Source organism: Misgurnus anguillicaudatus, chromosome 8 (assembly GCF_027580225.2).
Source record: "Misgurnus anguillicaudatus chromosome 8, ASM2758022v2, whole genome shotgun sequence".
NCBI lineage: Eukaryota > Metazoa > Chordata > Actinopteri > Cypriniformes > Cobitidae > Misgurnus > Misgurnus anguillicaudatus.
In genome coordinates, this window is record NC_073344.2 from 8168417 (window position 1) to 8182296 (window position 13880).

Sequence of the window (13880 nt, forward strand, 5' to 3'; positions counted from 1 at the left end):
TAAATAGAGAATACTTGCTTTATTTGCTTGAGTTCTGAAGGAACAGTGGCACACCTATTCTGGTCTTGTTAATAACACTCAAATATTGGTTTTGTTATTAATTTGATTAATTTTAATTGTTGCTGTATGTATTTATGTATGTTTTCTCTTCTGTGATAACGACCCATTCCGGGTGTGTTTGGGTTAAATGCAGAAGTCATATTTCGAGTATGGACTGCATACTTGACAAACATGTAAAACTTTTAATTTTAAAGACAAAAAAGATATTCATTCTATTCATTATATATAAATAGATAGAAAAGAATGTTGAAACTTAAATGCAAGGAGGCATTTTTATCCACACCCGAACATATTGTAAAAACAAATTGTGTCTATGCCCACACACATGCTTAGTGTCTAAACATGTTTATTTATTGATCTACTGGTCAAACTTGCTTGATTTGTTCTGCTTCTTTTTAGCATATATACATCATCTATCATCGAGCTACACATCACTTTCATAAGTTGGCTTTTGACTCTTGATCATCATGTGGCTTCTGTTGGGATTCTGCTTGACCTCCTCACTCATCCACTCAAGTAATGTATAATTAGATGATTTAAATTTAATGACAATTAATTGTACGGAAAATTAATATTATACAATGGAATAAATCTCAGATTTTGTTCAAATGTTTTTGACTAATCCTTTTAATTTATACATTTTATGTTGTGATGAACAGTTCAAATGCTGCAATGTTGGAGTGGGTTCAACTATCAGAACGCATCTTTAGCAGACTGTCCTGCTAACTATTATTGTGCTGTTGTTTTCGAGTCATATTTAGGTTAGTTGGTACTGTAACTTTTTCACTGTTTCATCTGACAAATCTCCTATTGTTTAATTTACTTAATTTACTAAATTGTAACACATTCTTTTTTTCAACAAATCATATTAAATATGTTTATTAAATATAAATGTGTCATTTCAAACAATAAATTTGTTTTTCCTTAAATTCTGTGGTGTATAGGCAATTCTTCAACCCTACAGGCTTGCCTATCTAATGAAACCACCTGTAATTCTACAACACCTACAATTGTTAATTTGGGGTTTTATGATGTAATACTGTCATGCTGCAACACAGATGGCTGTAACAATGGCAGTCTGCCTGGTGAGAGTAATCCAAATATGTTTACTTACACAATGTCAAAACATTGTCATAACACATGTATACAATACCTAAATTAATTTTAATTTAATTTGCACATTTTACTTTATAGAAAAGAACAATGTCCCGAATGGACTTCAGTGTGACTCATGCAACAATATGGAAGACAAAGAGTGCAAAACTCCACTGTCCTGTGTGGGAGACCAGGAATGCTGCTTCAATATGACAGGTGTGTTGACACTGACACAAATGCTGTTTTCCTTTTTGATAGGTTGTAAGAATCACATAAAAATGATAGAAAAGGAAATCACAAACAAATAGATTTCAAAGTATTAAGGCCTATCTACATTTGTAAAGTTTGTGTTTTTGTGTTTTTTCAGATTTTGTATTTTTGGGAAAGTACACACATAAGGGCTGTGCTTCAAAAAACTTTCAAGGAATCTCATCAAACTCCACAGTCTCGCTTAGCTGCTACAATAAAGGGAATCTAAATCCTACCCCTAAACCCAACACTAACACTACTACTTACACTAAATCTACTACTTCTAAATATCCCCCAGGCAACAAAAGTACATCTTGGCTAAGAGTCCACAGCTGCAGTCTTTTACTGATGAGTCTTAGTGCCATTTTCTTGAAGGAGATAAATTAAATCATGAAAGCAAGAAAAGATAGGGGAGTACCGGGCGAAAGGAACAAAGCGATTTTCTCCGAGCCCTGATTACATTTGCATTCCAAACTATGACAGCATTTTAGCACTTCAGTAACACTTGTTGCTTTTTCCCGCTGCTAATACATTATTTTCAGCATGTACATTATATTATTCTAATTTGATTTAATTTATTTTTATAGTGTTCATACGATTGAAAAAATGTTCAATTCTCAACATTTCAAGTTTGTACAGTTGAGTTGCTTTTGAAATATTTGATTTAAAGTTAGTTTTTGCAAACATAAAGGACAAAATAAGTTTGCAGTTACATATTAAAGGCGAAGTGCACAATGTTTGAAAAACGCTTTGGAAAAGGGAGTCGGGCCGATTACCAAAACACTTGTAGCCAATCAGCAGTAAGGGGGCATGTCTACTAACCAACATCCTTGCCTGGGATGCATATGTGTGGGGCGGGTCTATCAAAAGAAGGTCCAGATTCTATTGGGGTAGGGGCGTGTATGTTTAGGTGATTTCAAATATCAACATTGGCTTTCAAACATTGTGCACTTTAACAAGGTCATAGTTAGGTATATTTACTAAAAACAAGTGTAACACAACAATCTATCTTGTTCTGTTGTGTAACAATGTGCTACTTATATTGAAAGTGAAATTATATTATACTGAAGTCGTTTTGCATTTGTTCAAAATTCCACCTGGTATTGATAAACCACACTTGTGAGTTTTTGACCACATCAAAAATATATCTCTACCTAAAACATTATCTTTTAAAATTATGTTTTCCTGAAAAGTGGTACTTTCGCTCCTGCTCTCCCCTACTGACTCAATATAGACAAGGGTTATGTAATTATCTTATGTAACTGCTTGGTCAATAATGTTTGCTCATTTAACTTTTTTCTTCTAACTGGTGTAAGCAGGTTTGGATAACTACAGGGATTGGCTTAGTAATTTCTTATTTATAAATAACACGGATTGTAAGATATTACAATATTAAAATCTGTAAAGGTGTGGACAATGTTTAATTGTTTATCTATGTCAAGACAAAAACCCTTCACAACAAAAGTATCACATAAATTGGTAACACATGAAATAGTTTTAAGTTTAAAATACAACTATAATATTGGAATATGTTAATAAATATATAATATGAACATATAAATAGTTAACATGATGTAGTTCATGCTCTATTACTCTACAGTGAGATTAAAGGTGCATTGTGTAACTTTTAGAAGGATCTCTTGACAGAAATACATACAATATATATTGTCATTGGTGTATAAAGACCTTACTTAATGAACTGTGTTGTTTTTATTGCCTTCAAATGTTTTTATCTACACTGTGGGTCCTCTTTCATGGAAGTCACATCGCCATGTTTCTACAGTAGCCCTAAATGGACAAATTTATAGAGCATGTTTTGTTTTTTTAACTACATTATCTCTGACTAAGACATGTTTGTCCAGTGGGGACTACCGTAGCTTCACTATGTGTTTCAAAAGAGAGGGGTGAGCTGTGTCTCACCGCTAGATGCCACTAAAATTCTACACAATGGACCTTTAAGTAGTTGACAAGGTATAGCAGCCACTGAAATTTGAGTCTTTGGATGTGCTGCAAGAAAGAAACATTTTAATTTGGTTTTCTGAATTCAGTAAATGTTCATTAAATTAAAATGTTAATGTTATTTCAAAGTATGATGGTAAGTCAAGCAATAATTAAGCTTATATACAGTGCACCGATTATACTGTATGTTTTGTAATAAATTACCACAATAAATGCATAGACATTGAGTAAGCGGGATAACTGTTATAATCAGAGTACCTTACAGTAGTTTTACCTCGCTACATTCGGTGGCGTTACTATACTGTTAAATGGTACTAATTAATTAATAATAATAATATATATATATATATATATAGTCGATGAAAGGAGAGGACTGAAGCAGAGGATGACCTAAGGAAGCTATCAGAGGCAGATCATGCATAGCCTCACGTTCGGTCTATGTTTTCACTACAAGAGGTCAAAAAGAATAGTTTCATAATGCGATCCATGCTTTGTGCACCAAAACAAACTGACATCTCAGCATACAGAAATTCAAGCTCCAACCTGAAACAACGCGTAGCAGTAAGTGTCACAGTAAAGCCTATTTAAACACTAACTATGGGCACTTTTACCTTATCATAATACTATTTCACACACTGTTCGAGTGTTTTTGTCATATGCAATGACAAATCCTGTAAACTTTACAAACAACACACGTTCACATCTTTACATTTCCATATAATTTACTCACAAAACTAAACATATTGAACAGCATTAATGTTACGTCTTGCATTAATGCAGGGGGAGAACCGGGGCAAAAGTAACGTGGGACGAAAATAACAAAGCAATTTTCTCAGAGCACTGATAACATATGCATCCCAAACAGCATCTTTACAACCCTTGATAGAGCTGACAAATATCACGTTCTCATAGTTTTTCAAAATAAAAGTAAATCGGGTTTAAATGTGAGGAGATCCTGTCGGGACGAAAGTAACACTTACTTTTGTCCCGTTTATATTATTCTAATTTGATTTCATTTAATTTTCATAGTGTTCAAACCGGGTGTGCCTCATAAGTCTTGAAAAGTGAAGCTGCTGGCTCTTTGATTGCCCCCTGGTGGCTGGCTGCAGTACAAGTCATAAACCCTGCTCTCTCCATTCAAACGAATGGGACTCTGCTCTAAATAAAAAAATTATTTACACTTTCAATCAAAGTTGCCGAAAGATGGTTTTGGTCCTTTTAAGTAGTTTTAATTTTAGCTAGTAATTTGATGCTAAAGAAACAGGGCGTGTCGTTATGATTAGCGTGGTTGAATTGGTCCTGCAAGCGTTTGGGCGGAAGTTTGATTCCACGGCTCTGCCTCTGGCCTCATGCCTTGGCTTCAAACTGGCTAAGTAACATGGTGGCGACCATTGTCGGACCATTTTTGCTTCAGTTCATTACAATGGAAGGAGGCGAAGTCGCATCGTCCATCTTTTTTTACAGTATATGCTTTAAACTGTTGAATTTAAGTTTCTACTGTTGGTTGCTTTTGAAACATTTGATAAAACTGAAATTGAAAATGTAATTTCATTATTTTTTACAAAGATAAATTACGAAATATGATTGCAGTTACATTTTAACAAGGTCATAGACATGTATATTTAATAAAAACAAGTGCAACACAAAAAATCTATCTTGTTTTGTTGTGTAAAGTAACAATGCCCTACTTATGTTCAAAGTGAAATTATAGTGTGAAATTGTTTTACATTTGTTCAAAATTCCACCTGGTATTGATAGACCACACTTGTAAGTTACTGACCACAGCAAAAATGTATCTCTGTTTCAAACATCTTTTAATGTAATCTTTTAAAATTGAGTTTTTCTAAAAAATGGTACTTTTGCCCCTGCTCTCCCCTACACAAATCCAGACACCTTATTTAAGTGTAGAAAATAAGAATAAAAATGGGATTGTATTTTATTTTATTCCTTCCTAAAGAATGTATATACTTAAAAGAATAAAGTATAAAGTATGTTTTTAAAGAAACATTTATTATATATTATAATGAATGTAGAGTTGATTTGTAAAAACATAAGTTCCATATGAAATTCTGAAATGAGCAATTTTATCAAGCTCCTGTTTATGTTTAGTAATTTAACTTTAATGGCAATGAAAATAACCTATTAACCCTCTGGGGTCCGACCATTTTGGGACACTGTCAGAGGTTCTGACATGCTCTTACATTTGGTCTTTTTTCAGTTGCTTTAAACATATTAATGGCTGCGTTCAGCACAAACTGGGCTACAATATTATATGAGCTACATGTATGTATATGTTTGTATTTTTGAGAGAAAAATGTTTATGCGTGGTTTTTAAAAAAGCAACATTTTTAAGTCACTGATATAAGTCCACAAAACCCATACTAAACATGTTTTCACAAGACTTTTCTAAACAGAATCTAGTAGTCTAAAGTTTTTTCTTTAAAATTGTGAAAATCATTCTGCTTACTCATTCACATAAAACAATATATTGATTTAGAAATTGTAGGACACTTTTTTGTTTAGAGGGGCCGGAAACAAAAGACTCGCATAATGAGCTGCATAATGAATTAGGCAGGAATGTGAGAGGGAACTACAGTGAAGAAAGTGAGGACAAAAGAAATATATACAGTTTATTTGTGGTTTATTAAGAAGAAGTTAACAATATAATCAAAATAGAAATAAAGGTCAGTCGGATATTTTCAGTTTATTTGGAAACAAACCCTATTCAAAAACTTAACTTGTGTGAACTAAGAAACTGATACACAACAGAGCTGCTCATGTGACTCATGTTACTATATAACTTTATGTCCAAAAAGTGTGAATATGTTTTTCAACTTCATAGTTTTGTACTGATGAGAGGGATGCAGACCTGTAAGAGAGTTATAAACAGCTGTTAGCATAAATTGTCCACAGAAATACCACTTACATAACTGATGGGTAAATATCACTGATAGCACTACATTCAGATAAACTATCATGTACATAAACTAAATTCAGAACATCTTAGATAAACATCTGCAGTGATTAGTTTTATAAAAAGCTGTTTTCCGATGACTGTTTTCAGATGCCCATCGACTGATCATCTAGCTTCTGTTTTTAACAATCTTTTAATGCATTTCTGTAAGTGCGTATTAACTTTAAAAACACATCACATATGGGGACCATGTGCACGAGTACTTGCTTCTCCGCGTAAAAAACGGTGTCACGTGTAAAGCGCAATGTATGGAATTGCGTTGCATGTAAACAATATATGGAATCATATTACAGCACACACTTAAAGATCCTGCAGTGCAGCCTTACTGAAAGTTGCCATGAAGGATACGAAAGTGAATTACTGTGTCTAACACTGTACGGTATGTAACAGTTATTCGCCATTATGTGAGTTCACGCATCCTCGTTTGTAAACAATGTATGTAATCATATGACAGCACACAGTTAAAATATATTGTAGTGCAGCCTTACTCAAAGTTGCCATGAAGGATACGAAAGTGAATAACTGTGTCTAACACTGTATGGCATGTAACAGTCATCTGCTATTACGTGAGTTCACGCGTCCTCGTTTGTACACAATGCGAAAGTTTTTCCATCCGAAGCGTGCAGTCTGCTGAGGTCGCTTGTGTAGGCTGAACTGCACAAGCCATAAGCATATTACATGATAGCAAATATAAATAAGGAAAAATTACTTACTTTCTGGAATATATCCTCCTCCAGTGCGTCTTCCATTGTTCTTCTTCGGTAAAGTTAACATTAAAGATAATAGCTTCTCTTCCTCAAAGTCCAGACATAAATGAAAATCTTTCTCACGTGTGTGTATAAAGTTTATCATCCAAACATGCAGTAAAGTCTTTAAATCTGATAAAACTTTATGCTTTGTTTGTCATTGTTTGAACTGTTCGTCTGTTCATTACCATGTGAACAGCGGGTACCGCAAGTAGGCGTGACCACATTAGAGATAATGAAGTCAGCCAGGAAAAACAGTACTCTCTTTACTTCAATGCTGATTCTATAAACATGCTATATTTGTTTTCGATTATAATTAGCTTGTTTAAAAGTAGACATTTCAGGCTTTCTTAGGATATGTGTATCATGTTTGTGTGACGAGTATTCGCGGAGTTTCAATTGATTTTTGTAACGTGTTTTGAGAGACAGCTTGCGGAGACAGAAATGTCTGAATGCGCACCCTGTTTATTTTCTTTATTTGACAAAAACACAAAGATCTCTTGTTATTGTGAATGAATGTACACAAATAAAAGAAGACCCTTCACAGTTTTAAATGATGTCAAACACGTAAGTGTATGATTATTAATGATTGGGTATTTTAAGTTGATTCTGCCATGATAAGGAGAAAACACGTCAAAACGTTTTTGGACCCCAAGGGGTTAATGTAAAAACATGATAACAAACAGACACACACTTTCTTTTTTGATTACTGTTACCTTGTTTAAAGGCATATGCTGCCAAGTTTGTGTTGTGAACTTGAAAATAAAGAAACAGTTAACTGTCAGAAAACAGTCAGTGTGTGTTTGAGATTTTTTTATGACACGTTATGTGATGTTGCAGGACTAAGATAGGCTGCTTTACTTTAACCTAGGTTTTACGTACATAAAACTATGAGACTTTCAAGGAGAGGTTTGTGAAAGCCCTGCAAGTAGTCTGAAATTCAGTGTTTTTACACTTCTTCTCTATCTGATTGGAAGTAACTAGTAACTAACTACTTGAGTAGTTTTTTCATCTAATACTTTTTTTTACTATTACTCAAGTAAATAATTAGATTGTTACTTTTACTTGAGTATAGATTTTTTATAAGTACTTGGTACTTTTACTTGAGTATAGATTTTGGGTACTCTATCCACCTCTGCGAATGAATCTTTGGTCCTATGGACATTGATGTATGGACATTAATAAGTAATGAGAGTGCAAAATCTAAGAGCATTCGGTAGTCATTAATGGGATTTTTTCGCTAGCGTAACTGCAACAACTGTTCACCAAAAGAAGATTAACAAACAGGAATACCAAAAATTTTACAAAAATGATCTTTGAAATTGGAAAATGTTTGCATTACTGGACCGGCTTGTTCCCAAATAGTTTGTGCCCCCATAGCACTCTTCCCATTAGCAGAGAAATCATGTGATATCTCAATCTTTGGGAAATCAGTGCGATTGCATCTCCAAGGTCAGCAAACATTGGAGGAGAAATCCATTGCAATCCTGTACCACACCCGAGTAGGGTGCCGCGTTGGCCACAGGACTGGTCGTGGTGAAGCTGGTTGCTATGGTAGAAGCGATGGTAGTGAGAGTTTGATAAAGGGCCTTGAAAATGGTCAGATCACAAGACTACAGGTTACAATAAAAGCCAATTTTATTGAAAAGATTTGTATGTCAATTAAATGTTCAGAATGGCAATGGTAATAAAATAGCAAAGATTAATTTTCTTTTGCCGATTGCTGGAGATTGTGGACATTGTATTAATGGAGCACACACCTGTAAACTGGTAGGTATGATAACAATGGAGACACATGGAGACAGGTAATCCAATGGAGAGAACAGGAAAGAATGAAAGAATCCTGCTCACAAATGCGACCAAACAAACAGTGATGTTAAGGTGTGTGCTTATAGGTGAGTTGATGATCAGGTGACGATTAATTGTAGGTTATTGAGGCAAGAGATGGTGCACATTGTGATTGGTGAATGAAGCCTTGAAAATCCACAACAAATGTCTCCTCAAAACAGATTTCATTTTGTTTGTCTGATAAATGTTAATTAAATTGAAATTTAGTTGTTATTTAATAGTCAGTATTAAGGCAGTATAAGCCATAAGCGTTTAAAGCTTATGACGGCTGCCTTCAGTGCATGCTACTGTATGTATGAGAACCAATAGCGATAAAATGTAGTAATCTGCTGTAGAATATGCAGTGGACATGTCCCCCATTTTAAAATAAAGATGATTGTGTTCCCTGCACTTTTTCAACTCATTGCCACCATTCCTGCTAATGTTTTTAGGTTTGTTACTTAGATTTATGTTAACTAACATTAAGCACATGTAAGCATTTTAAGGCAAATCATCTTTCATGAACACACATATGTTTTTCGCGTCAAAGCTCAAACTGCATGCTAATGCAGCTGAAACAGAGCTCATGGCACTGACAATAACACTATAAGTATTTGTTACAAACAAGCTGGTACGTGTCCAAATGCTAATAGTTGGTGAAAGTTAGTGCACTGTGCAAATTGAAGATTAAAAAATGAGAACAAAAATTAGGCGTTGTCACTTTGCAGTAGAAGCAATAAAGAAGAACGGTGTCAATCACCAGCAACTGATTTGTATCTTCTAGTGGGATAAACTTTAATTTACATAAAGAAAGACATCATGTGCTCGAAAAGAGCATTTGAAAAGCAGTAGACCTATGTGAGAGTAAAAAACGCATATTCAGCGTATCTGCTTATCACAAATTTGTGATAGTTGTTTGGCCAACTGACAGCCATGACTTCCTTTTAGGATGCTGCTACACCCTGATGCTAATGGACATTTTTAGAAGAGGGTTGGTGCTTGTGCATTGGCATCTGGACTTGTCATCTGTTACTGTGCACATACAGATCTCCAGAGTTAAAATGTTGACTGAATGTTGCAGTTTTTGCTGATGACTTGTGTGTAATGGTTTGTGCTGTCTCACATTTAATTATCATACTCTCTCATTAGCTTTATTAAATGGCATGTTATTTTAATCTAACGGCGTTGCCAGAAATAAGGATATAATTTTCTTAATCCAAATTTGATCATTTATTATTTGCCTGTTTGGGTCCAATACATATTCATATCTGAACACATTTTGAAAAATGTGATAAGAACCAGTAACCCTATTTTTTTTCTTCAGAAAATTAAGCTGTAACTTCACTCATCTGGAATTCCCATGTTTTTATCTATTGCTGATACTTGTGGCTTTCAGCTTGATGTGCTGCTCTGTGAGTTTAATATGCAAAATGTTATACAAACAATATTACCCAGTGAGCAAACATTTATCTGCCTGTTATGATAATGAAAACATTCATTTATATGGTTTCCCAAACCTATGGTATGGGTTGTGTGTTTAGAACAGGGGTGAGGAATCCTGCCCTTACGAAAATTAACCATGGTTTTATTGTGGTAAAAGTGTAGTAACCATGGTTTTTTTTGTGTATTGATTACCATCAGCAAAACCATGGTTTTACTACACTAACCATGGTTTAACTATGGTTTTTGAAAAACATGGTTGTCAAAACCATGGTAATTTTGTAGTTACTATGGTTTTACTACAGTAACCATGGTTTTTTGGTTTTAACTGTAGTAAAACCATGGTTAATTTTCGTAAGGGTGGTCCTGGAGGGCCACTGTCCTGCAGAGTTAAACACATCTGAAAAATCAAATCAAAGTGTTCAGGATTAATGGAAATGAAATGCAGCTGTGTTTAATTAGTGTTGGGACTAAACTCTGCAGGACAGTGGCCCCCCAGGACCCAGGGTTCCCCACTCCTAGTTTAGAAGCAGCACCTTGGAGCTGTTCCCAGAGTTCTTATGCTTTTGCTTTTGCTATTGGTCACTTATGTTTTTAAAGCTTTCATTTTTTTTGGTGCTTGCTCATGCAAATCCAGACTGATGCTGGGGTGTTCAGTGTTTATTTTCTGGGTAGAGCACGCAACCCATGACAGAGCTGACAAATATCACATTATTCCATCATTGTTTCCCACAGGTAGGTCCAAAAAGCTCTTTTCGATCTTGGTAAGTAAATTCCTGTAATTTTTTTCTATTAACATGTTATGTTTCTCTTTCATGTGTTACAGTACTGGTCGATGTAGAGGTTATTTAGTGCTCTAACACATCATGAAGTTTGCCTTCTCAGAGTTTTTCAGATTAAAATATTGAAACTAAAATGCAAGGAGGCATTTTTATCCCCACCCTTACATATTGTAAAAGCAAAACAGTGTCTATGCCCACACACATGTTTAGTCTAATGTTTATTTATTGACATACTGGTCAAACTTGATTTGTTCTGCTTCTTTATAAATTGATCTTGAATATATAAATCTACTATCATCGAGCTACACATCACTTTCATAAGTTGGCTTTTGACTCTTGATCATCATGTGGCTTCTGTTGGGATTCTGCTTGACCTCCTCACTCATCCACTCAGGTAATGTATAATTAGATGATTCAAATTTAATGACAATTAATTCACAGGAAATAAATATTATGCAATGAAATAAATCTCAGATTTTGTTAAAATGTTTCTGACTTATCCTTTTATTTATACATTTGATGTTGTGATGAACAGTTCAAATGCTGCAATGTTGGGATGGGTTTTATCAGAACGCATCTTTAAAAGCCTGTCCTGCTAACTATTATTGTGCTGTTGTTTTCCTGTCATATTTAGGTTAGTTGGGACTGCAACTTTTCACAGTTTTATCTGACAAATCTCCTATTGTTTCATTTTCTTTCAAAATTGTAACACATTCTTTGTTTCAACAAATCACATTAAATGTTTATTAAATCTCATTTGAAACAATACATTTATGTTTTTTCTTAAATTGTGTGCTGTATAGGCAATTCTTCAACCCTACAGACCTGTTTTTCTAATGAAAACACCTGTAATTTCACAACACCTACAAGTGTTAATTTTGGTTTTTTTGATGTAACACTGTCATGCTGCGACACAGATGGATGTAACAATGGCAGCCTGACTGGTGAGACTAATCCTATAAAAATATGTTGTCAAACATATGTCAAAACATTGTCATAAGACTTGTATACAATACATAAATTCATTTTAATTTAATTTGCACATTTTACTTTATAGAAAAAAATAATGTCCCGAATGGACTTAAGTGTGACTCATGCAACAATATCAAAGACAAAAAGTGCAAAACTCCACTGTCCTGTGTGGGAGCCCAGGAATGCTGCTTCAATATGACAGGTGTGTTGACATTGAAATGTTGTAAATGCTGTGACATTAAAATCACAAACAAATACATTTCAAACTATTAGAGCCTATCTACATTTGTAAGGTTTGTGCTTTTGTGTTTTTTCAGATTTTAAAGTGTTGGGAAAGTATACATGGAAGGGCTGTACTTCAAAACATTTTAGTGGAATCTCATCAAACTCCACAGTCTCGCTTAGCTGCTACAATAAAGGGAATCTAAATCCTACCCCTAAACCCAACACTAACACTACTACTTACACTAAATCTACTACTTCTAAATATCCCCCAGGCAACAAAAGTACATCTTGGCTAAGAGTCCACAGCTGCAGTCTTCTACTGATGAGTCTTAGTGCCATTTTCTTGAAGGAGATAAATTAAATCATGAAAGCAAGAAAAGATAGGGGAGTACCGGGCGAAAGGAACAAAGCGATTTTCTCCGAGCCCTGATTACATTTGCATTCCAAACTATGACAGCATTTTAGCACTTCAGTAACACTTGTTGCTTTTGTCCCGCTGCTAATACTGATGCATTATTTTCAGCATGTATATTATTCTAATTTGATTTAATTTATTTTTGTAGTGTTCATACGATTGAAAAAAAACTTATTCTCAACATTTCAAGTTTGTACTTTTGAGTTGCTTTTGAAATATTTGATGAATTGAAATTTAAAATGAAAATGTTATTTAATTAGTTTTTGCCAACATAAAGGACAAAATATGTTTGCAGTTAAATATTAACAAGGTCATAGTCAGGTATATTTACTAAAACAAGTGTAACACAAAAATCTATCTTGTTTTGTTAATGCGCTACTTATGTTGAAAGTGAAATTATTGAAACAGTTTTACATTTGTTCAAAATTCCACATGGTATTGATAAACTACAATTGTGAGTTTTTGACCACACCAAAAATATATCTCTGCCTAAAACATTATCTTTTAAAATTATGTTTTTCTGAAAAATGGTACTTTCACCCCTGCTCTCCTCTACTGACTAAATATGGACAAGGGCTATGTCATTTTTTATGTAAATACTTGCTCAATTATGTTTGCTCATTTAACTTTCTTCTTCTAACTGGTGAAAGCAGGTTTGGATAACTACAGGGATTGGCTTAGAAATTTTTAATTTATAAATAACACTGATTGTAAGACATTACAAGAAAAATCTGTCAAGGTGTAAACAATGTTTAATTCTTTATCTATCAAAACAAAAACCCTTCACAACAAATGTTTCACATACATTGGTAACACATGGCATAGTTTAAGCTTAAAATAAGTCTATAATATTGGAATATGTTAATAAATATATAATATGAACATAAAAATAGTTACTAGTACATCAACATGATGTAATTTATGTTCCATACTCTACAGTGAGATTAAAGGTGCATTGTGTAACTTTTAGGAGGATCTCTAGAAATGCAATAAAATAGGAATTACTATATTATTAGTGGTGTATAAAGATCTTACATAATGAACTAATATTTTTATCTACTTACACTGTGGGTCCCCTTACATGGAAGTCACGCCACCATGTTTCTACAGTAGCCCTAAATGGACAAATTTATAGA

The 13880-nt window shown here is 34.0% G+C and overlaps 1 protein-coding gene across 2 annotated transcripts; it reads left to right on the plus strand.

The window, feature by feature from the left end:
* The first annotated feature begins 455 nt into the window (after nucleotides 1-455).
* On the plus strand, nucleotides 456-13648 carry LOC129450786 (uncharacterized). Of its 2 annotated transcripts, XM_073870966.1 has the most exons (5): nucleotides 456-576; nucleotides 720-821; nucleotides 1005-1145; nucleotides 1255-1371; nucleotides 12422-13648. In XM_073870966.1, the coding sequence occupies exons 1-5, from the start codon at nucleotides 528-530 to the stop codon at nucleotides 12688-12690; spliced, it is 678 nt and encodes a 225-aa protein (XP_073727067.1). In that variant the 5' UTR covers nucleotides 456-527; the 3' UTR covers nucleotides 12691-13648. The 2 variants fall into 2 exon arrangements, 1 of the variants encoding a protein (XP_073727067.1); XR_012370911.1 differs by lacking the exons at nucleotides 456-576; nucleotides 720-821; nucleotides 1005-1145; nucleotides 1255-1371 and adding exons at nucleotides 11939-12076; nucleotides 12190-12306.
* The last annotated feature ends 232 nt before the right edge of the window (nucleotides 13649-13880 follow it).

What these genes read in the sequence shown, in the direction of transcription:
- LOC129450786 (XM_073870966.1), top strand. Translation starts at nt 528, where the DNA reads ATGTGGCTTCTGTTGGGATTCTGCTTGACCTCCTCACTCATCCACTCA. An exon ending in CTCCTCACTCATCCACTCAA is followed by an intron (nt 577 to 719) that starts GTAATGTATAAT and finishes TGTGATGAACAG; the next exon opens with TTCAAATGCTGCAATGTTGG. An exon ending in TAACAATGGCAGTCTGCCTG is followed by an intron (nt 1,146 to 1,254) that starts GTGAGAGTAATC and finishes TTTACTTTATAG; the next exon opens with AAAAGAACAATGTCCCGAAT.